The 22,268-nt window shown below is 56.1% G+C and overlaps 1 protein-coding gene across 4 annotated transcripts in view; it reads left to right on the plus strand.

Moving 5' to 3' along the window:
- The first annotated feature begins 1,243 nt into the window (after nt 1-1,243).
- MXRA7 (matrix remodeling associated 7) overlaps nt 1,244-22,268 on the plus strand; it is a 29,419-nt gene continuing 8,394 nt past the window's right edge. Inside the window, exons 1-5 of one of the 4 annotated variants that reach the window (XM_037410667.1) lie at nt 1,254-1,797; nt 8,787-8,882; nt 11,198-11,258; nt 15,248-15,347; nt 17,860-17,940. In XM_037410667.1, coding sequence (XP_037266564.1) covers nt 1,387-1,797; nt 8,787-8,882; nt 11,198-11,258; nt 15,248-15,347; nt 17,860-17,893 — 702 coding nt within the window. In that variant the 5' untranslated portion in view covers nt 1,254-1,386 and the 3' untranslated portion in view covers nt 17,894-17,940. Of the gene's footprint in view, nt 1,798-8,786; nt 8,883-11,197; nt 11,259-15,247; nt 15,348-17,859; nt 17,941-22,268 lie in introns of all 4 variants that reach the window. The other 3 variants (XM_037410649.1, XM_037410658.1, XM_037410675.1) reach the window with 3 other exon arrangements.

Raw genomic sequence — 22,268 nt, forward strand, 5'->3', positions numbered from 1 at the left:
ATCAAAAAAAGATGCCAAACCAAACAGTGCTGTGATGCTGGCAATCTCTAGATGTTTTGGCTGAGCTCTAGAGCAGCTCTGATGATCGTGGCCCAGGAAATGCAAAGTATGCAGGGGCAGGGAAGATAAGTACCATGGTTGGTTGTTACTAAGAATACAATTAGCCATACGCTAACGATTGCCTGCCTGATAGGATTACCAATAAAGACAAATGGCAGTGAGGATCATGGCCTCGCTTCCTTCCTCCCATCCTGGGGATTTAATCCCGTCTTTGTTCGTGTTTTGTTTTTAGCCAGTCAATAAAAAACTCTGCTCCTGGAAATATCTCCAAAGCCTTTTCTCTGGAGGAAATTCTGGGGGCGGATTCCCACGTCTGCTCTCCTCATGCGCAGCTGGGCAAAAGCTCCGCGCTGGTTTTACCCTGGCAGGAATAGCTTAGGCCTTCTAATTTCAGCCTGCTTTGTAAAAGGTTGGCTAATCCTCCCAGCAGTCTCAAGAGGCAGGAAATCAGAAATCCTTGGTGGCGGAGTCTGGAAGGACTCTTGGAAGACCCTCGGCCAGTCTCCTTTGCCAGCTTGCGATGGCCTTTGGGCACCTCCTGTTTTCTGAGCCTCCTGTTTTTCAGAGACCCCAGCAGCACGGTGCCTGGGGGGAGGCTCTCGCAGCCCAGCTTCTCTCAGCACCCAGTTTACCTGGTGGGTGCAACAGCAGCTCATGGCACAGACGTGCCACCGTTGGTCTCACCCACAGCTCCCGGGCAAGGTGGAGGGATGCCCTGAAGCTTGCCGTAGATGCACTGGCAGATGCTCCTGGCCAAGGAGAGCCAGGACAGCCAGGACAGCCTTCCCCTGCCCTGCCAGCTCCTGCACCACCCGGCCGAGGGCTAGCAAGGTGCAGTGGCCCATTAAGCGCTCCAGGAGGCCAGCTGCCGCCCACCAAGCTGTGGGTGTTTGTCTGCCCACAGCGAGCATCCCAGGAGACAGAGACTTTCCCAAGCCAAACAGCTGGGAATGATGCCAGCGACTGTGTGGAACGCTCTGGGAATGACTTTTTGGATGCAGGGCAGTGTCTAATGAAAGATCCTGCTGTCCCAAGCCAGCCGCTTGCATCGGGCAGAGCCGGGCTGGGGGCAGCGCCAGCCCCCCCCCGCCGCCCCCCCTCTCGCCCAGCCCCACCTGGGGGTGCGGGGGGGGCCGGCGCTGGCCGCCGGCTCCGTGCAGGAGGTGGGTGCCGAGCCGGAGCGGGGGGGCCCGGCGGTGGGCAGGGCCCCGGCGGTGACGCCGGGTAAAGCCGGCTGAGCGCCGGCCCAGCCCCGCCGCAGGCCGAGCGGGCTGACCGCGCACCTCCGCGGCCGCGCAGTCGGGGCGGGCTCGGGAGCAGGGCAGGATGGATGTGGCCGTGGACTTGTACCTGGCCGTGCCGCTGCTCTTCACCGTCCTGGCCCTCGTCCTCGCCTCCGTCTTCGTGAGGCTGCGGGGCGCCGAGGGGGAGCGGCCCCAGGAGCCGGCAGCGGCCGAGCCGACCCGGGAGGGCGACCCCGGCGGCGAAGAGGCGGCGGGAGCGGAACCGGCCGCGGGGCCGGAGGCCGAGGGGAGCCGGGTGCCGGTGGAGGAGGTCGGGGCGGGCGAGGCGGGCAAGGAGGCGGCTGCCGAGCAGCGGGAGGCGGCGGCGGAGCCGGGCCCCGCGGCCGAGCCGGGCCCCGCGGCCGAGCCCAGCCCCGCGGCGGCCGAGAGCATCCCCCGGCCGCCGCCCGCCGAGCCCCGGGATCCCGGGCAGCGGGAGGATGCGGAGAGCGAGGTAAGGCGGCTCCCTGCGGAGCCTCTCCCGGCCCCGGGGGCGCTGGGTCCCCGCAGCCGGGCTCTGTCCGCCCCCCCCCCCCCCCCCCCCCCCCCCACCCCCCGCACCCGGCTGCCTCCGTCCCGCGGGAGGGGGAGCAGCGGCCGGGGGTCTCCGCTGCAAGAAGAGAGGTGCCGGCAGCCGGGCTGTGGCCTCCGGTGCGGACAAGCCCCTTGTCCCCGGGGGGGGGGGGGGGGGAGGGGGGGTGTCTGGCTCCTGTCCACCACCGCTCCCTAGGGTATACTCCTAAAAATCTTGAGGTAGCGGAGATCTGGGGGAGAAGAAGCGTATGTGGGTGTGAGCCTCCCCCATCCGCACATCTGCCCCGGGGGGGCTCTTCCCTCTCCCGAGAGCGAAGCCGGGCACTGGGGGTGCGCGTGTGTTTGTTTCCCATCCACATCCCCTTGCGCCAAGCGGTCCCCTCGCCATCGCGGGGCCCTTACCCTGTCCCCCGCCAGCTGTCCTGGCCTGCCCGGGGGAAGGGGCAGCCTGCCCCCTCCCTCCCCAGCCAGCAGGGTGCTGGCCCCGAGGTCTGACCCCTGGCTGAACTGGGGGGGCAGTGATGCCTATAAACACCCGGTAAATCCTCCTTCGGCACCGGATCTTGCTTAAAAATAAAAAGGTGACCCAGCATCCGTGGAAAGAGCTTGCTCAGCTCTTGTCCAGCTCAGATGGGACTCGGTGACAACCCAAAGTGTCTGAACTCCCTGCAGCGGTGGCTTTCTCCTGGGGCGGCCCCCTGTCCCAGTGGGGAGAAGTGAGTAATGGGGTGGCTCAGGAATCGGGGAGCAATGTGTCGTCTGTGTGTGTGCAGGCAGCGTGTTTCGTGTTTCGGTTGGGGAGCTCAAGGCCTGGGGCCCAGGTGCCTGCTGGCTATTATTAGCAGCATTTGTAATCCTCAGCAACTGTATCCAGGCTGCTGGGCAGTGCGCAGACAGCCCTTGTCTTGGGAAGCATCACCACTGACTCACTGGATGGCCTTGGGCAAGTCCTAGGGCGTTTCACGCCCCCTCTGTACCGTGATGCTCTGCAATGCCCAGGGCTGAGCCCCGACCCTCTCTCTGGGCTGGGGCTTGAGTCTGCCTCCCTGTGCTCCTCCTTGCCTCTCCTTGTTGTTTCTGAGCCTCAGAGCTCTCCCTCTCCCCTTCCCAGCACTCTCTGGCTCTTGAGCAGCCTCCTCCCAGTTTCCTGGAAGCCACATCTGTCCCTCTGCTGCATGATCTGTTGGTGCCTTTGAGTACCAGGATCGCTGTCAAGCTGGAGAGCCCCTGGGCTGCCATTAGCTGGCTGGGTCTCGGCTGGGCTAGCTCGGCGCTGAGGCTGGCCACCCAGCCCGAGCTGCTGTAGGGGCTGGGGTGCACCCAGCATTCTCTGATGAGGTGCAGCACCCTGTTGGGACAGGTGGCCATATCCAGTGGTGCCACAGCTCACAGGTTTCTTTGCTGTCTTTCTAGCTTGAGTCTCAGGAATGCTTTTCCTCCCCTCTGGCTGCTCTTCAGTCCTGATTTCTTTGAACGAATGCTGCTGCAATGCTTGTTGCCTTTGGAGAGGGGCCCCACTTCTTTATCCCTGCTCTGGCACAGGTGCAGTAACAGGGTTTTGCATGCCTGGAGGTGAGCCCTTACTCAAGACACAGGGGGTCTTGTGTCCTCCAGAAGCCTGGCTGGGCTCTGTGGGGCTGGGGTCTCTGCTGCACTGCCCTCAGCCCCTCTTACAGCAGAGCAAAGGCAGGACTGGAACTGAGTAGGGTCCTGGCCAGTTTTTCTCCCTGGGAAATGGTTACCTCACTGTAGGAGCAAGGCAGGACAAGTCACCCTGGACCTGGGCAGCATCTCTTTGGGAAGGACAGGGACCGGGCAGTGGCTGCAATCTGGATGGTGGTGGAGAGCAGTGGGAAGGGGGAAGGGTGCTCCTCACTGCTGAGTAAGTGTTTGGGAGTGCTGGCCCGCGCGTGATCCCACAGCTGCCAGGACTGCTCAGCACAGGCTGGCAGTCCCATGGTGCTGGGTGGCACGGCGGAGCATGTACGTGCGTTTCCAGCAGGCACCGCACACATGTGAGCTGGGAGCAGTGCCCGGGCTGCTGATCCAGGGGTTGATCCTGCAGGCAGAGTTGGGGAGACCATCCGCAGCTCCGCAGAGTCTCCCCTAGGTTCCCTGGTTTTGCTGTCTGCAAACATCCTCAGAGTTGCTTCATTTTTCTCCTCCAGCATAGCTTAGGCCAAACCCCAGCAGATGTTACAGGCAGGGACGGGACTGCCCGTGGGCAGAGCAGCGAGTGCGTTGCAGGCGGCTGGCTGCTGGTGGATATGTGCCCTATCAAACCCGCCTTGGCTCGGCTGCAGCCTGCGGTCCCCTGATGTGACTCAGCAGACGAGGCTCCCAGAGGCCGCCCTCCGCTCAGCTGCGGGGTGTCCGGGCTGCTGCAGGCTCAGGGCTTCTCAGCGCATCAGCAAGCAGAGGGCTATGCTCGGGAGTTGGAGAGCTTGCTATCCTTTTTTTGTTCCCCCTCCTGTTTGCTCAGCACATACCGTGCCAGGCTGGTTCGGAATCACTGCAGCCATTAACCACTCGACCAAAATGCTGATAGATGAACCCGCTCGGGGAGAGCAGTCTTGGCGTGTTTAATGGCTGGCTGGAGCCATGCACCTCGCTGCCTCCTTCTTTCCCTTCTTCCCGGCCTGTGCAACCCAGTATCTGCTGGGGCAGCTGCGTGACTCAGCCTCCCTCCTGCTCCCACCTCCCACAAGGGCAGCCTGTGATGTGAAACTGGCTGGTAAAATCAGTGTGGGTCGAGGCTTCCCTGCCCCTCTCTGGGAGGAACGGACTGTTACGGCATTGTCCCCATGGCTATAAAATGAAGCCGTGGCAGAGTAGGGAAAGAAGCCCAGAAGTCCTTGTTCCCATTAACTGCTGGTAGTGGTTCCCCTTGTCTTTGCTGGCTCTCATCACTGAAAAAAGTTAATTAGTGTGTCGCTGTCTGTTCTCATCCCCATCCCCAGCTTGTTAACAGATGAGGCAGTGCTGTCAAAGCCGTTCCCTAATGAAAACCTGTTGGGTGGAAACTCGGCATCGCTGGAGCTGATGAGTCTCGCTCTTGCGAAAACAGTCAGAAAGCTTCAATTCTGTAATGAGTATTTCTGTTCTGGAAGTGGCAGGTGGCAAGGACAGGGCAGGGTTTTCAGTGGTGGTCAGTCCCTCTGCCGGGGTGCCATCCTGGCCACAATGCTCTGGATGTGCAGAGCGGGCAGTGCCAGGCTCTCTGCCGGGCATGGCAGCCTGGCTGGTTTGCCAAGGGTTAACTGCAGCCCCGGTGGCTTCAAACAGAGCAGGGGCAAGTGGGTGACAGAGGGGACAGCTCTGGAGGTGATCCAGCAAGGGGGAGCCTTGCACTTGGAGGTGCCCAGCTCGTCCTGGCCAGGGAGTCAGGCAAACCCTGCCTGACCAGGGCAGTGTGCGGTGCTGTCACTTGGATAGCAAAGGCACGAAGGGGATGTCACCTGCCTCTTCTACAAAGCTCCCAGCACCTTTCCGCCATGCCCCCTCTGCCCCCCGCCCCCTCCCCAGATCTGTGCCTTCCTGGGGGCTCCCTGTGCCTCTAGACATGCCAGGCAGCAGAAATACAAACCACCCGGCTCCCAGCAGGTACCTTCTTAAATTTAAGAAGTCGGCATTTCCCCCTCTAGTACCTCTACCCAGTGCTGGAGGGGAGAGGGTGTCTAATTAGTCTGGTTTTAACTGGCAGCGGCGCAGGCTGCCTCTGCGCTGCCACAGGTCTGTGCAGGAGCTCCGTCATCCCACAGTGTTGCTGGGGGGGGGATGTGGTGATGTGCTACCCCTTGTTGCAGCCTTGGCAGCAGCGTGGCCCGTGCTGGTGGGATGCAGGGCTCGCTGGCTAGACTCCTAACTGCTGGGATGTGTCCCGGCTGTCGCCCAGGGCAGTCTGTGCCGATAACAAATGCATTGTCTCTTGCAGAGGCCGCAAACTGGGAAGCGAGGCAGGACATGTGTCACACACCCCTGCAAGGAGCCTGTGCACACGTCGTGCCCTCCCCTGTATCCCAGGCACATCCCTTTGTGATGCTGGGATGTAGCACGGGGCACGGTTGTTTTGGGGCTTTGTGCTGCCTGCCCTCGCTCCCTGCCCAAGGATGCCATCTGGCTTGTCTGTGGCAGCAAGGGGATGTCCCAGTGTCGGCGCCTGTGGTGTTTGCTTGCCAGAGGTGGGAGACAAAAGGGAAGAGCAATGGATGGGCTGGCTGGGTGCAGCGCTGGGGATGCTGTGTCGGGGTGTGATGGTCCCTGCAGGGATGGGTGCTGCTGAGCTGGGACTCCTCACCCTACCATGCAATGTGCCGGTGTTTTTCTCATCAGATCTGACACTGCTTGGCCCCTTGCCGAGGGCTGGGTGGGCCCGGAGCTTTGGCAGGGCTCTGGCTGCTCCGAGGCTCGTCTTTGCCCGCCGTGGTGAGGGGCACTGGTGGGAGCAGATACTCTCCACACTTTGCAGGGAGCCAGACCTGCGAAGTGCCACGTCCTCACCAGGCACCCCAGGGCTGGCAGGACCATCCCCTGGGCCAGGAAAACTGCTCTTATTCTGTAGTAGCTGCTTCTCTGGCTGGCAGGAAGATGGGAGAGCCCCAGTGGTGGGGTGAAAGGGAGCTGCCGACATAGCAGCTGCTTTGCTAAATTCTGCCCAACATTATTTATTCTTTTTTTAAAGGCTTCTTCCTTCCCCTTTTCCTCCTGGCTTTTCTCTTTCTGGCTGGCTGTCTCCTGTCTGCTTTCTTTCCCTCTTGCAATGTCTTGCATCAGGCTTGGAGCAGAAAGTGCAGCCATAAATGGCAACACACAGGGCTCAGGAGTTTAAGACAATTTTCTCCTCCTGCTTTGCAGCCTGGGATCTGCCCTTTTCCCAGAGCTGGAGTGGAGCACTCATTTGTCCCCATCCTGCCCATAGGTGCCAGGGTTGTCCCTTCAACTAAGGAAAGGGGGAGGGACACACCAGCCCCATGGCCTTCTCGTGTCCTTTCCAAGAAGGGAAACCCATTGCTCAGAGGGGTTTGTGCCGTGGATGGAAGAAGCGGAAAGGAAACAGCTGGAAATGAGCTGAAAACCAGATGATGCTGTGATGGGGAGCCTGGCCTCCTTCTCCCATAGAGCTGAGAGAAGGCTCATGTGGTGGCAGAGCCATGAGGGGGTATTTTGGGGTCATGATGCCAAGCTCCTGCAGCTGAGCCATTTTCCCCTGGGAGACTGTCCATGGTCAGTGCTGCCTGTGCCCAAAATGTCCCTGGAAGTCTTGCCCTCGCTTCTGCTTTGGTCCAAAGCCTCTGCTGCCAGAGTCACCTTCACACACAGGTGTCTTGCTTGTTGGCCATGGAAACTAAAGGGCAAAAGCATGTTTCCAATGGTCCAACAAATGTTTCAGCTCAAAAGCCAAGATAGATGTATTGCTGCATTGTTATTTAAGGTAAATGACTTGCTGGATTTTAAACCTGCGGTGGCGGGCGCTGGGCTTTCCAGAGCCCCTGGCAAGCTGCACAGGGGTATGATTCAGAGAGAAGCAGGCATGGGATGTGCTGTGGAGTGGGCTGGGTCCATCCCGCCTGCAAGCAGGAGCAGGCAGGGAATGCAGGGCACGTTCCTGGCCTTGCACAGCCTCAGAGCTAGGCAGCTGCTGCTGAATGTGTCCCCTTGCCGATGTCAGCAGCAACGCAATCTTTGTTTGCTACAGAAGCTGGCCTGGGCGTCCCTTGTCAAGTGTCCTCCAGATGCTCCTGGATAATGATGTGCATGGTCTCCCTGCAGTGCTCCTTGTTGCCTTTTTATTTTTTTTCCTGCAAGGAGGCTTTCTTTGTCGGCATGCAACTGTGGAGAGATGCTGGCTCACAGGCTGGTGGCTGGAGCAGTCAGGTCCCTGCTTCTCCAGCAGCTCCTGCTGCCACCTGGCCCTGGGCAACGCTTCCCTTGCTCCCCACAGCTTGAAACAGTCTCCCTGCATTGCCTCTGGGCTGTGCTTCTTATAGAAGAGCAGTGCCTGGGGTGTGGGTGCTGTAGTGTCCTCTTTGGTTGTCGAGTCTCCCAGCATTGCCCTAACACCTTCCTCCTCCGTTTTTTGGCTGCAGGATGCTGCCCTCCTCTTGCAGAGCATCACATGGTTGGGGGCACAGCCCCCAGTTTGGCTGCTCTTGCCCCTTGGCTGCAAAGGAGCCAACACAGCAGCACCCCCCGGCTGAGGAGCCCTGAAATTTGGGGCAGGCTCCCTGGAGGTGCTGGGATGCTCCAGGCAGGGAGGGCTTTCCCCTCCAACTCGGCTGGCAGGGGCTGTGGGCACAGCCAGGCTCAGGTGGGGGTTTTGTCCCTTCTGACAGATTTTCAAGCCAGTCCAGAGGCTGCTTCCAGCCTGGCGCTGGTATTCTGCTGCAAGGCCAATGGACATGATGTTCCTGCTCCCTGCCCACGTTTCCTCCTCCACAGCTGCCCTCCCGGCACCACGGGGAGAGTGTTCAGTATTACCCTGTGATGGAGAAGGCAGCTGGCAGAGCAGGCCCTGCAAGCATTAATGAACGGAGCATACTGTGCCTGCTCTCCTCCTCCCTCCTGCTAGCCCTGATCTGCTGCATCAGCATCCTGGGCAGCTGCTTCCAGCCCCGCGAGGGCAGCCGAGCCAACGGCTCCTTGCAAGGGTGCTGATCCTGCAGGCTGGGGCTGCCACAGCGGGCAGTGCACCAGTTCCAAACCCTGGCTCCAGGGCTGGGCATCGAAGGTTTCTGGCGTTCCTCACTCCAGCAGTCATGCCATGGCTTGGCACATGGATGGGAGGCTCTTGGGCACTGGGACAAGGCAGGCTGCTGGCCGCATCTGGAGATTTGTCCATGTGTACTGATGCTGCTGGGGCACAGGGAGGGCTTGGGGGCATTTGTGCTCAAAACTTTTGCCTCTTTCCAGATAACACCTTTGGGTGCCTCACCTGGGTCCAACCTCGGGCACACAGGACAAGCAGAGGATGGATGCAGCCATGCAGTGCTTTCCAGCAAGGCAGAGGTGCGTGGGACAGAGAGCTAGCCTGGGGACGGTGGCACAGCGAACAGTGTGCTGGCGTCCCTGCACGGGTGGGACATCATCCCAGGGTAGCAGGGGCCATGGCGGGGGGCAAAGCTTGCCTGCTGCGCTCCCCTGGGCAGGGGTTGGCCAGGCTTTTAATGGCTTGGTCCATTTAAAGCAGAGAGCAGCAGTGCTCCAGGTGCAAATGTGCTTCTCTGGTGTGCAGGGAGGGATGCCTGGATCCTAGGGGTTCAGCGAGGGGGCAGCCTGGGGGGGCTCCGGCAGTGGGGCAGCATGGCTGTGGGTGCGAGGGTGCGAGCAGCCCCAGCGAGGCAGACAGGCGGGGATGTTGTGGCTGGGGCCGCAGTGTGGGAGGAAGGGAGGTGCTGGCATCTGCGCCTCGGCCATCCAAGCAGGAAAATGTTGCGCTGCAGTGAGCTACTGGCTGTCACGAGTCGGGGGTTCCCCGCACGGCCATGGCAAGTTGCTGGCGCCTACTAGCCTGGCATCCCCGGCTGCTCCCTTTCTGCTCCCATTGAATGTTTCTTCCTCTGGGTTGGAGCAGAGATATTTTCCTTCCTTGAAGGTTTGGCACCCGAATTTCCTACTTGCTTGCACTGTTAAATGCTCAGAAACGTGCAGTTCCTAATGGCTGGGCAGGGATTGGGCTAAAATATCCCTTCTTGTGCTGGCTTCTGGAGGATCAGGTCTCCCTGGGGGCATCCAGGCTCACTGGGAGAGATGGATGTGACAGGGAACCTCTGCCCTGGGCTCATAGCCAAGTCGCCAGGGCTGAGCATCCCCTTCCCACACTCTCCCCAAAGCCACTCCTTGGGGTGCTTCCCTGCTCCCAGCTGTCCCCTGGGGAAGCCTGTGCTTCTGCCGGGAAGTGCCCATGTTTGGAGGCAAGGTCCAAAATAGCGGTGGCTGCAGGGGCATGTCCTTCTGGAGAGCAGGGTGGCAAGAAGAAGCCAAACGGCTGTGAATAATGTGCATTCCTCACCGATGACAAACTAACCTAGTTCTGGGTTGTGGTTGCATACCGCACCCCAGCAGTTTATCTAAAGCCGGAGTGCACTGCACTGCAAAGCCAGCGCTCAGCTCTGTGCAAGGTCCTTCTCAGATCACCTTCATTTTTTTCACTTCTCTTTCACCCTCCCTTTTCTGTGTCCCCCTCAAAAGTGTGGTGGCTCACCAGGCTCCCTCCGTGCTCCTTCCCCTTTCTCCCATGTGCTTTGCCCTTTGCATGCCAGCCTTATTACCTCAAATGGGATGCACGGCGCTGGGGAGGATGCAGGAGGACACATGCTCCAGGGTGCTGTTGACCTCCAGGCTCAGCTTGTAGGGGTTTGCAGCCGGAGTGCTGTGCTTTGCAGGAGGAAGCACATACATGGGGGCATTGCTGTGTGTCCTCTGTCTTATCTCCAGAGCTGGAGTGCCCATCTCCCTCCCTGCTTGCAGTTTGCTTGACTTTCTGCAAGGGAAAGGAACCTGGGCTTGATAAAGCTTGTTGTGACTTGTAGAAGGCAACCCCCAAAACTTCCAGAATTGCTTTGCATTTAAAACTAAAAACATGCTGTTGCTGTTTCTGTCTGTACTCCAGAGATCAGCTGTACCGCTGCAGTGCATGTGGGCAGGCACGTCTTAGGGGGGTGAGGGGCTGGGGGCCCATGGGCAGGAGGCAGCGGTGTCTCTGGGGGTCACTGCCGGGCGAGGCTGGGAGGGGTGCTGGGGGGTCTCGGCACAAATGCCCCAGTGCTGGCTTCGACCCCCCCAGATGGTGAGTGCTCCTGTGCTTTGGAGCAGCTGCTTGGCCCATAGCTGCAAGGTGGCTTTTGCTGGGGACCCCCCTTTTCCTAGAGCTGGGATGGTCTGCCCAAGCCCGACCTGGGGGCATGCAGAAGTCCTGCAGCTCCCTGACAGAGCTGGGGGTGCAGGGGAGCGGGGTGCCAGCCCAGGAGGGTGCTCAGGCACATGGCTACGCCTGGGGACACCAGGTTCTTCTTAAAACCCATAATATCCCCTGGACTGTGGGGAGGCACTTGTAGTTCGCAGCCTTTGGGTGGGACTGCAGTAAGCAAGGCCAAATCCCTCCCGCTGACTATTGAGAGGAAAGCAGGCTAACGAACCTGCTCATTAGCACACATCCTTTTGGCCTATTCCAATGAAGGAGGCAGGGAAGGGGGGTACCCAGCCCTCACCGCAGGGGCTCTGGGCTCTGCTCCCTGCCCTGTGGGCTCTGATGCCCTGACTGGGCACAGGTTATTTAGTACAGCACCTTCTTCTCACGGCTGCTCTGTTTTTAACTCCTCCAGGAGGAAGATCTGGACTTAGAAAACGAGAAGCTGGTGGTGAGAGAGCCAGAGGATGAGGACGGTGAGTGCCAAGCAAGCCAGTACCCTGCGGGGAGGGTATGGATGGGTCTGAGGGCTGAAACCCCAAGTGCCTGGGGACGGTCTCCTTCCTCCAGGAAATGCAGAGAAAATTCCTACCCCGACAGCAGCCCCTGTTTCCTTCCCCACATGCCCTTGAGCTGTTTGCCATGGGGTAGCTTTGTGATAAAGCTGCCCAAAAAGCTCCTTGCTCACATCCAGAACGATCTCCAGGGCTTTAGTCAGAGCTGTGTTTAACTGATTAACCAATTAGTTGATTGGAAAATGATTAATTGACTAATTGGTGTGACAACTGCTGCACTCGTAAGAAAATGAAAGATGGTGCCAAGCAAGAGTGTGTGTCTGAAGGGGACTCTGCTCTCCTGAGCAGCCCCAGAGATGCTGGGACATCCCCAGGAGCCCCTGCCCAGGGTAGCCAGAGGCAGCAGGAGAGCTTGAGGTGTTCCCCCTTCCCTGCCCCACTTTCTGCTTGCCCTTTTTAAGGCGCTGTGTGGCAATCCCCCAGCTCAGGAGGATTATGCCTAATGCCATGGAGAATCAAATTTTAATCCTGGTGCTGTGCCCACAAGGTGGGGGAAGTGCCTTTGGAGGTGGGGTTCTCAAAACACACTTATTCCACCCTGTTAGGCTTCCTTGCAGCACTGGTGATCAGGTATGTTACCATGCGGGACTGCAGGAATGATGGATGTATCCTGCCACATAGAAGCTCTGCCAGGGTCTGCCTCCTTCAGTTCATCTCTGTTTCAGGGCTGCTCCAGCACAGCTGCGCATCACCCCAAAGCGGCTGTGGCTTGGGATCAAAAGGAGATGATGGTCCCTGGCCGTGAGTTGTGGCTATCCCAGCATTCTCCCTAAAGCATCTCCTGCAGACAGCCATCAACCCCTCTCCTGAAATATTTGCACCATTTCTGAAGTGCTTTATAATGGGACTGGGTAAAGCAATGGCTCAGCCTGAGGAGGCAAGCAGTTTGCAGCTGGGAATAACGGCAGTGCCCTGGCTTTGCTGAGAAGCAACCTCGTTCCTCCCTTCACTGTCTCCTGTGTGTCGCTTGGTCCTGGCCCAACTCGAGCTGCTGAGCTGCTGCCTGGCAAGCCCGCGAGCAGAGGCTCCCCTTGGACATCATGCAGGTGGTCTGTCACCAGCCTGGGATGCTGCTGTGGTGGCCAAACCCACCGGAACAGCCTTCTGTGTGCTTTGGGCAGCAAAGCTGGCAGGGAGCAGACGCGGTATGTGCCAGAGTGAGCATGTTCAGGGAGAGGTGCGCTCTTGGGGCTGCATTCTCCCTGCCAGCTCCAGGTCACGGCACTGGCGACGCGAGGGCAGAGAGATGAAAGACAAGTGTTTTCTTTAATATGAACTCATGGAGGCTCTGAGTAAGCAGGTCACCATATTTCTGTAGTGTTTTTGCTGTCCCTGTGAAAAGCCAGCCTCCCCTTTTCTGTGTGTTTCCTGAAGTGTTTTTTTGGTCTGCAAAGAAAGTTCCTGAGCTCAGAAAACAGCCAGTGGTTTCCAAAGCTGCAGACTGGCTCCTTTTCAACCACAACATGTGGGCAGGGAGATGGGTAGCTTCCTTGCCTCCCCCTTCCCTTACTCTTTCCTGGAGGGGTGGCGATTCAACTGCCCTTTTGGGGACAGGCAAAGTCCCAAATCTCAATTTACTTGGCAGAAAGTCACATCAGGGAAATGATCTTAACTGTTATTGAAATCAGGCGAGCTATACAAAGGTAACAAAACGGCTCCTGCTCTGCATCAGGGTAAGAAACAGGATGTTACACCTTGCTTTTTTTTTTTTTTTTTCTTTCTCTGTTAATGTCTCCCAAAGCAGCAGCCAGCTGAATTTTCTTTCTGTTCACTTTAATGGCCACCCAAAAGGCTGATAAGCCACAGCATTACTGCTTGCTTCCAGACTTGTTTGTCTGCCTGTTTGGAGGGTTTTCCCACCGAGGGAAGTGGGATGTGGCCAAGCTGAATGTTTGGGGCTGCAGGACCGGAGCATCGGGGCGCTTGTGTTCAGACACTTATGAAGATGCTAGGGAAAGGGTTTGCCTTGTAGTTCCCCCGGGAGCTCTGATGGCGTTTGGGGATTAGAGGAACACTCTTGATCAGTAACTGCACAGTAATCCACCAGCACTTCCCAGGGAAGCTCCCCAAGATGAGGGACAGAGATATAGAGAAAGGAGGAAATGTGGGTATCTGCAGGGAGGAGGTTTCTGTGAAATTCCCAGCCCGCTGCTGTTGCTCCAGGCAGACTCTATGCTAGTGGCAGTGACCTTGCTGTTGCCGGCATGCTCGGTCCTGTACCTGCCCACATAGCCTTGTTTTTGAGATCTCAGGCATCCCCATCTACAAAATGTGGCTCTGCCTTGCCTTTTGCGTGGGGGTCCCCAAGGTCTGCGAGAGCTCTGGCAGCAGCTGAATGCACGTGTGAGCTTGGGGTTGGGAGAAATCACTAAATGAAGCAGCTGACCTTGGATGTGGGCAGAAAATCCTTAATGGCAGTATTGACCAGAAAATACAGGGAAGCTGCTTGATGCTGAATCCTTCTCAGTGTGAGGAAGGGAGGAAAGGGGCTGTGGGGTGTTTTTTTTCATTTGGGCAGGTGGAGGAGAGACTGTCATGCATGTGGTGCCTGCAGCAGCAGTGGCAAGGATTGGAAGGGTCTTCTTAGGTGGCTGAGGACAGGGGATGGGTCCATGGGTGATGCGCAAGTTGGGGCTTTCTCACCTGCCACATCAGGTGAGAAAATCGGGAGAGTTTCACCACTTTTGGGGTCTTGCTGGTTCTGGGAAGTATCACCCTTGATATTTGGTTTGTGGATGATGTGCAATTTTTCAGGGCCGTGCAGATAATACCATAACATCTTCCTTTTGCGGACTCTTTGGAAGTATCTGCAGATGTTTCTGGGTGGATGTGGAAACAGCAATGCTAGATGGCTTGATGTGAACCAGCCGCTGAGTCCTGCAGTCCTTGGGAGATAACAGCTTGCAGATAAACAGCCCACAGATAACCAATAAAGGCAACTAGCCGAAGCAGCTGCTCTTCCTGGCCTGCCCTTTGGATTGACCTCCACTCTGTTGTTTTCTCCCCTCTGTAGTAAGATAAAGCAGAGGAGAGGTTTTTAAAAGCAAATAGTGCTTGAACAAAATCCGATTGGAGAAGGATTGGCTTTGGCTCAGAGTCTGTGAGCTTCGGTGCTGTAATTAGCACAGGACTGAGGCTGGCAATGTGGGTAGGAGACCATCCAGGCTTGGAGAAGGAGACCTTGGTTTCCTCTTCAGGTTTGTCAGCTGGTGACAGAGGGACTTGGACCCAGCTATGCTGGTGCTCCTGGGGCTGCCCTGGGATTTGCAGTGTGGCACCTCCTTTTTTCACAGGCTTTGCCAAGGGCTGAAGGAGAGCTGCTGGGCTGCGTGGCCTGGGACGGCTGTGCCTGTGGCACTGTCTGGGAGCCCCAAGCTTGGGAAAGGGCCCCTGGATGAGGAGAGGGAGGAAGGAGGAATGCAAGTCTGGAGAGAAGTGGGAAATGCTGTAAGCTAATCAGGGAAGGATTACCATGTCTTGATAAGCCAAGATGGGCCTGCAAGGCTTTGAATCCAGGGAGAGCAATAGCATATGGTTCCCGTGCTGTAGGATTTACTTGTATCTGCTTCCAGGCAGGGCTGCTTGCTCACAACAGTCCGTGCTGTTGCCAGTGCTAGCTGCAGCCAGGACTCCTGACATCCTCTGGCCAGCAACACCTCGGCTCTCCACTGCAATCCACACAGTTTCCCCAGCGCTGCCCAGGCTTTCTGGAGACTGGAGCTGTCTGAGGAAGAGTGGTTTTGGGGTGGCTGTAGTGTTTGGGGTATGTGTGCAGGAGCAGGGGTCAGCAAGCATCTCAAGGGAACAAGCCCACTGCTGTTGGTTGTTGCTCGCGGGAGGTCTCTGGCTCACATGATCTCTTGATTTTCTTTTTCTCTCCCCCTTTCCAGCTGCAGATGAGACATTCTCTTTTAAATACAGTCCTGGAAAGCTGAGGGGAAACCAGTACAAGTCAATGATGACCAAAGAAGAACTTGAGGAAGAACAAAGGTGAGTTTCCTTTTTCTTCTTGCCCAAGGCCATCTGGTTATCATCCTCTTGAAGCAAGCCTGGTGTGTTCAGACCTCTCTCTCCCCATACTGCCTTGGTAGCCTCAGGCTCAACGTCTCATTGCACAGTGGTCCAGACCTCTCCGACCAAGGAAGGTACGAGAACAAATAAAGTCACACTGATTTAGGAGATGGAAACACTGTGTGTGGCTCCTTCTCTGGATGCTTAGACCAAATCTTCCAGCTGATGCAAGTTGGTGTAGTTCCCCTGATCCTATTAGTACCATGTTGATTTACATCTGTTGAGGAGCTGATCTCTAGCTACTTCCCCTCCCTTTACCCTGTGGATGGCCTCCAAACTGAGGACACAGGCATAGCTGAGAAATGCTGGAGCAAAGTGAGTGAGTGTGGAGCTTTAGAGTTCACTGTGATAGGGCTGAGACTGGAAATGTCTGTACCCAGGGCTGGCTCCTCAGCTGTAAGTAGTGGGGATTTGCCACGTATTGGGCCTGGGAGAGCTGGAGAATTGTTCATCTCACGCTTTTTGCTAGTGTCCTCCTGAGCCCTGCATGAAGAAAGGAAGAGCCTGTCCTGTTGCTGAAACCAAGCTTTCTAGCTGAGGATTTCACAGCCTATGCAACGGAAATCAATGCCAGCCTTGCACCTTGAGCTGCAAAGCCCTGTCCAAAGCCAGTCTGTGCTGTCAGCATGAAGCCTCTGCCCACGTGCAGAGGGAGCCCTTAGCTCACCAGCATGCTGAACCAGAGATGTCAAACCCCACAGCCAAGGGCTTTGCCCTGCAGGCAGGCTCTGTGGCAGGCTGCTCCCTAGCAGATGTGTGCAGCTCGTACCCCTTCCCTCTTGGTCAGGCTGCAGGGAACTCATTTCCCAGTGGTGGCTCAACAAGCCTGGGAGATGTTGTTCTCTCCATTGCTGTCCCAGGAGCTGCAGGACCCAATTCTGCACCCAGTGGTGTGCACCTCCTAGAATGATTTGTGGGAATTTGTCACCATTCGCCTGTGGCGTCGTGGTCTAAGTACCACCACAACTGATATGGTGTAAGGGCCTGATACAGACCAAATGGAAACTTGAGTGCAGCAAGGAATGCAAGGATGGAGGAGGGATCACACCTCACCCCTGGGCGAGGCGTGCTCCTGCTGGCAAGCCTTGCCTCAAGGCCCTTGGGCAACATCTCTGCATTGCCAGTTGCTGGGCTGGCCAGGGTTTGTCTCTGTGGCATGAGCAGGGCATTGCGGTAGGCAGCGTAAATCCAGAGACCTGCCCAAGGCACTGACACACGCTCACTCTGGTCCTGGGAAAGACTCAGGTGGTGCACGGGGCTTTGTGCAGGCTGCCTTCACTAGCTGAGCCTGCAGCTATCCTTTCCATGTCAGCAACAAGAGATGTCTTTCCTTTCTCCCCTAGTTTCTGGGCTCCCAGTTGTCCTCAAATCTTGGGCTTTACCTACCTTCTAGCACTGCCAGGAGCAAATACCTGCAAGGGCTGTGTGTTCTGGGGTCAGGAACAGAAATGAACTCCAGTTTCTTCTGGTACACGGTTGAATCTGCATTGGTGGCATCAGGAAAAACATTGCTTGCTTGCTTCCTTTTGTTATATCTTTATTGTGCCTGAAGCCCCCAGCCTGTAAAGTGCTAAGCAGGTCTGTTAGTGTCACTGTATTTTTCACCTGGGGTGGGTGGTGGTGGATTGAACCGAGTGGATGTGGGAGGAGGCCATGGGGCTCAATGGGATTTGCTTTTCAGGACCCTGCTAAGTTCCAATGCAAGAAGTCTACCTGCAGCAAGACCAGCAGCTCCATCCAAACCAGCTGAGCAATCGTTGCTCAGGTTTTCAAGGCCAGGAGTCCTGTAGGGCCTTGGGCTGGTTCCTCTGTGGCAACAAATGCTCCTGCTGTCACCCTGGGGACACTGAGGGGGCATTGGCTATGGACAGCAGTGGGATGGGGGTTTTGTACTCAGGACTGTAGAACAGGCTCCAGGGGATGATGGACCTTTCCCAGGCATGAAGGACCTCCCAGACATCACTTCTCACGTCTGTCTGGAGCAATCCCAGGGCAGGACAGTGCACCTAGAACTGATGGATAGTGCCCAGGCATTGGGTCCCTCCAAGGGACCAAGCAGCCTTCCACACTGAGGACCATTGGCAGATGTGTTTTTTCTACTGCTCCTTTATTTTCTTCTCTTCCATATTTGTGTTGTTCATTTCTTTAAGGCAGCTTTGTGAATTTTTTTTTCTCTTGCTTTGTTGCTGGCTTACTTTCTCCCTCCCCCCAAATCTTCACTGCGGCATCAGCAGCTTTTCATTTCAGGCCTCGCAGATGGTGTAAGGGGGCAGGGCTGCTGCCAGGTAAGCTCCCAGGTGAGCTGAGCGCAGTGGCTCAGCCCAGTCCTTCATCCTTCTCCCTCGGCAGTCCCGTCCCTTTCCCTAACTCTGTGCACCCCGACCATGCTGCTGATCTGCTGTGACCCAGGTTTGCCACCTTTATGTTGCAGGATTGAGCTGACCTCTGATCTCACATCTCTGTAGCCAGTACATTAGGTCCTCGACCACAAACATTCTTGCAAATCTATTTGGTAAGGACGCTGCTTCTTAGAAGTAGTGGTACCACTGATAACATCTGCTAATGTGTTTTTTGTTTATTTTTGCTTTTGTGTCTCATTTTCTGGGGGAGGGTTTGTTTCTGAGCTGCAGTTGACCACCTGTCTCACCTCCCTCCCCCTTCCCTCCTCATAACAGGTTAATGAGTCCTCTCCCCTCTGCCTGCATCTTGTTTTCCATGAGCACTAGGGGAAGGGAGGGGGGCGGGAATGGGGCCTTTCATATTCAGATGCTTATCTCTTCTGTCTTAGATGTCTGAAACTGGATGTCCCACAACCACTTCTGTTTGCTGATTTGGAATAATTAGGGCTGCTGAGTGAGTGGGTAGTTAGTCGTAAGGTGTGTTGCCAAAGCTGAGACAGGCTTAGTCTTTGCTTTTAGACTTGTCACTCCTCCAGCTTTCCCATGGACCAACAGGTTCCCACGTGAAGGAGCTTGTAAGCAACATCCCAAAAATGCAAGTGGGTCCCCCAGACCCCCTTGAGGCTACTTGTTGTGTTGATCGGTGTCCACAAGTCTTAATTTAGGGACCCCTAATTTTGGAGGTGCCATTGAAAGAATTACTTGCCTTTTCCAGGCAGAGCTGCAGGACTTCAGACAGGTGAGGACAGGCATGCGGTAGACTGGGATATTTAGCCAAAAACCCACTTCTGCTCTAAGCTGCATCACTCCAGAAGTTGTGGTTCTTGCCTAGTATTCACTTGAGTCTTGTGGCTTCGAACTGGTGCTAAATCAGAACTAAAAGGAGAAGGAATGTGACCTTTACTGAGCGATGCAACTTCCTCCTTCTGGTTACTTCAGCCTTAAAAAATAGAGGGACTGCTCAATGAGGGAGGAGGACAGTAAATCTAGTTGGCAAATATGTCTGCACAGGTGGTGGCTGTGCTCGATCATGCTTGGGAGTCACCAGTACTTCTAGTACAGAAGCACGTAGCATTTGCTTCCCTGGGGGAGAAAAACAGTCTGGGCAGGAAGGGGAAGAGTGCAGGGGAAGGATGCAGCTCTTAGTCAAGCCAGCACAGCTTATTTCCCAAACCCTTCTATTCTGCACCAGAGGCTTTTGACCATCTATTGCCAACTGCAGCTGCCATGGTGCAAAGCAGTAGCTCAGGCTGAGATATGTGACTGGTAGCAGTGCAGCTCACCCCTGTTCAGACAGGGCTGAGTTGTGTAGGAATGAGATGCAGCTGACAAAGGCTGACTGTTAGGTGTTGCTGTCATGGCTGGGCACGTCGTGCAGATGAGGGAGGAAGAGGAAGGGCTCCCCAGTGTGCCTCCGGAGCCTGGCTCACATGGATGGATTGAAGTGGTCTCTATCAGCTGCTTGTCAAACCTCCCTTGAAGTTGAAAGAGGTTAAGTGAGGGGTTTTTTGCAGTTAGAAAGGAGAATGATCAGGACTCTCTTAAGCATCGACAGCTGCGAGAAGGCTCCACTCATAGTAAAAGAGAAAACAGTCAGGAGAAATTACTCCCCTGGGTCTCTGCTTTCAGTTCTCTCTTTTCCTTGAGGCAGGGCAGTCTTGGTTGGCATCGGTGATGCCAAGGGGTTGAGCTGTTTGTGCTCTGTTCTTGCCACTCTTTGCTAGGTGTTTTGGCTGGAGAAAGGAAAGCAGAACCCATCTGACAGTCTGTGCAAAGGTCTCTCCTCTTTGTCCTCTCTCTTCTTTCTGGGATTTAGGTTGGGCTGGAGAGCCAGAATCTGCCCCATGAGCCTCAGCTAGGGCACCCCTTGAGCAAGGTCCGAGTGAATGGCACCAAACTGCTCGGACACGCTCCACTGTTTGCAGATGCACTTACATGGACTCAGTCTCTGTAAAACTGAGGAGAAGGTGGAGATGGCTTCCTGGTCTCCCTGGCTAATGGGCTCAGTTCCTGCAGCCAGGTGACCCATTCTAGGAGCAAACTGTCCTCCTGCCTCTCAGTCCTCTCCTCTCCTCTCATGGCTGGCCAGGGATGGGTTGAGGGGACACTGCAAGTTGGAATTAATGCAAGGGGAATTGAGTGGCTGTAAATCTCATGCTCAGTCCTTTTCTTGGTGGGAATTTAGCAATGGAAACCTGTCTCCTCCCCAGCTGGGTTCAGAGTACCTCTTGGTTATGAGGCACTGAATAAAAACTGGGCTTGAGCCCTGGAGTTTCAGCAAGGCAGGGTGCCCTGGATGGACCCTGGCTCCAGGGAGTGGCAGAGAGGAGAGACCTTTCCCTGCTCTGCCAGACATCTTGGATCAAAGTGGGGATGCAGCTGTGGCTTTTGAGGGACAGCCGTGCCGAAGATTGGTTTTGAATGAAACAATGCTTGTGATGACAACTCTGGAGCACACAAGGGCAGGAAGCAGCTGCAGGGGTTTAATGACCGTGTTGACAGACCCTGACCTATTCCAAACATCTCCACTACTGGCCCTCCAAAAATAAGTGGGTGGACTGGGCTGGGGGAGGTTGCGTTTCAGGAGAGCTCTCCATTGGCATGTGTCCCTGTCCACCCCCTGCATTGCCATCACATAGCCCTGGCTTGCTTGCTTGCTCCCCGCTCTGTATAGCATGGGATCTGGCCTTCTTTCTCCTCCCTTCTCTTTTGCTAACCTTCACCCCCAAGCCAGCAGCTTTGCTGTCCTGTCCAGCATGGTGCTTCTTTTGGATGAGGGAAGCTGGTAAGTTTGGGTTTTCTTTGAGGTTTTATTATTTGTTTGCTTTTCATCTTCTGCAGCACGATAGTCATCCTGGGCAGAGGGAGGAGGAGTGGCAGCAAAGGACTGCAAAGCCATGGGACTCTTCAGGTCAGGCTGGCCACTGCTTCACTGTGGCCACCAGCCATGGGGATGACACCCAACATGGGCAAGGCTGCTTTCAGCTGCAAAACACCCAGTGCATGAGGCACGTTTCCTTCCCACCTTCCTCTTGTAGGAAAGGGGCACTGTGTGTTTGGGAGGTCCCTGCTGAGCTTCCCCTGCTCTGATGCTCCCTCCCTAGATGCCAGGCTCTGCTTGTATGAGGAGGGAGTCTCCTGGTGGCCCAGTGCTGTTCCCTGCCTCCACCGTGTCCCCAAGGAAAATCTCCTCTGATCTATGAGATGACAGTAGGCTTGAGCTCTGTCCCTATTTATAGAGCATCCGATTGAGTCATGAGTCGCCAGCAGCTTTAACAATTGAGCAACTCTGGATACCTCCCTCAGAAACCGAGGGAAGGGGAGGCCAGGAGGCCCCTTCCCCATCTCCTCCTCTCCTGTTCCAGAGAGGAAAGTTTTGCAAGTTCCTGCATAGTCTTTGCAGGGTATGAGTCTCTGACCCTGCCTTGGCATGAGATTTCAGACCAAACAGCAATTCTGCTTGAGCTTCTGGGTTTTTTCTTTCGGCTCAGGTCCTGAATTGTCCTAGTTTGTGGCTGCTTCTCCGTGTTTCCCTCACCCAATGCTCGCAACTTGTCTTCATCTGCTTCTGCTTAATCCTGTGCAGCATGGGCAGCTTGCTGTTCTTTATCTGCTAATTCTCTGGGAGCCTGGCCCTGCCTCTCCTGAGGCTCCCCTGCGGCCAGGGAGTTTAATTTCATTCCTCAAGGGCTGCAGGGAATGGGGGCATTACACTAGGCTGGGTGCAAGTGGTAGACAGTTCACTGGGGCACAAACACCGAGTGATGGAGGAAAGCACCGGCTGGCCTGTCCACGGCTTTCCCCGCTGCTGTGATGTTGGCTGGGGGGGTCAGGGGTGTTGCAATGAGATGGGCACACAACTGAAGGAGGCAATTGTGGCCTTTTGGCTGAGCTGGCCAGGAGCTTGCGCCACTTTCCTGGCTGTGCTCTGGCCTTTTCAGCTGTTGCTGCTGTGGCTGGGAGACATGGGAGGCTTCTGCCTTGAAACAGCGGTAGGCAAGGTCTGCTCAGGGGGGTGATGCAGTCCCCAACCCCACTGACTTCTTGCTGGCCCCTGTCCTAAAGACAATGGGACTTGCGTTCCCCAGTTATGCAGGCACTGGTAACCTCAACTTCTTTCCTGGTGTTCCTGAGGAGCAGGGGTGATTCCCAAGGTCGAGTGCCCCTTTCAACTTTTCTGTCCCATTGGAGGAATTTTGGCTTTATGTTGATAGAAGCTCCCTTTGGTACCTCTCACTCTCCTGCTCTTGTCTTTCCTAAGCACTGACTGTCTCTCCCTGTTCTGCATTTATGTCTCCTCTCTCTGTGTTTTACCTGTTGGCTGAAGCAACTGGCCCACACTTTTGGGACCACTGGGAAAGCTTAGATTTAGTGTGTCATTCCTCATATTCTTCTTGCAATACCCCAGTCCTGGACAAGACCAGGCTACAGTTGCTACCAG

Source organism: Falco rusticolus, chromosome 1, assembly GCF_015220075.1.
Source record: "Falco rusticolus isolate bFalRus1 chromosome 1, bFalRus1.pri, whole genome shotgun sequence".
Lineage (NCBI taxonomy): Eukaryota > Metazoa > Chordata > Aves > Falconiformes > Falconidae > Falco > Falco rusticolus.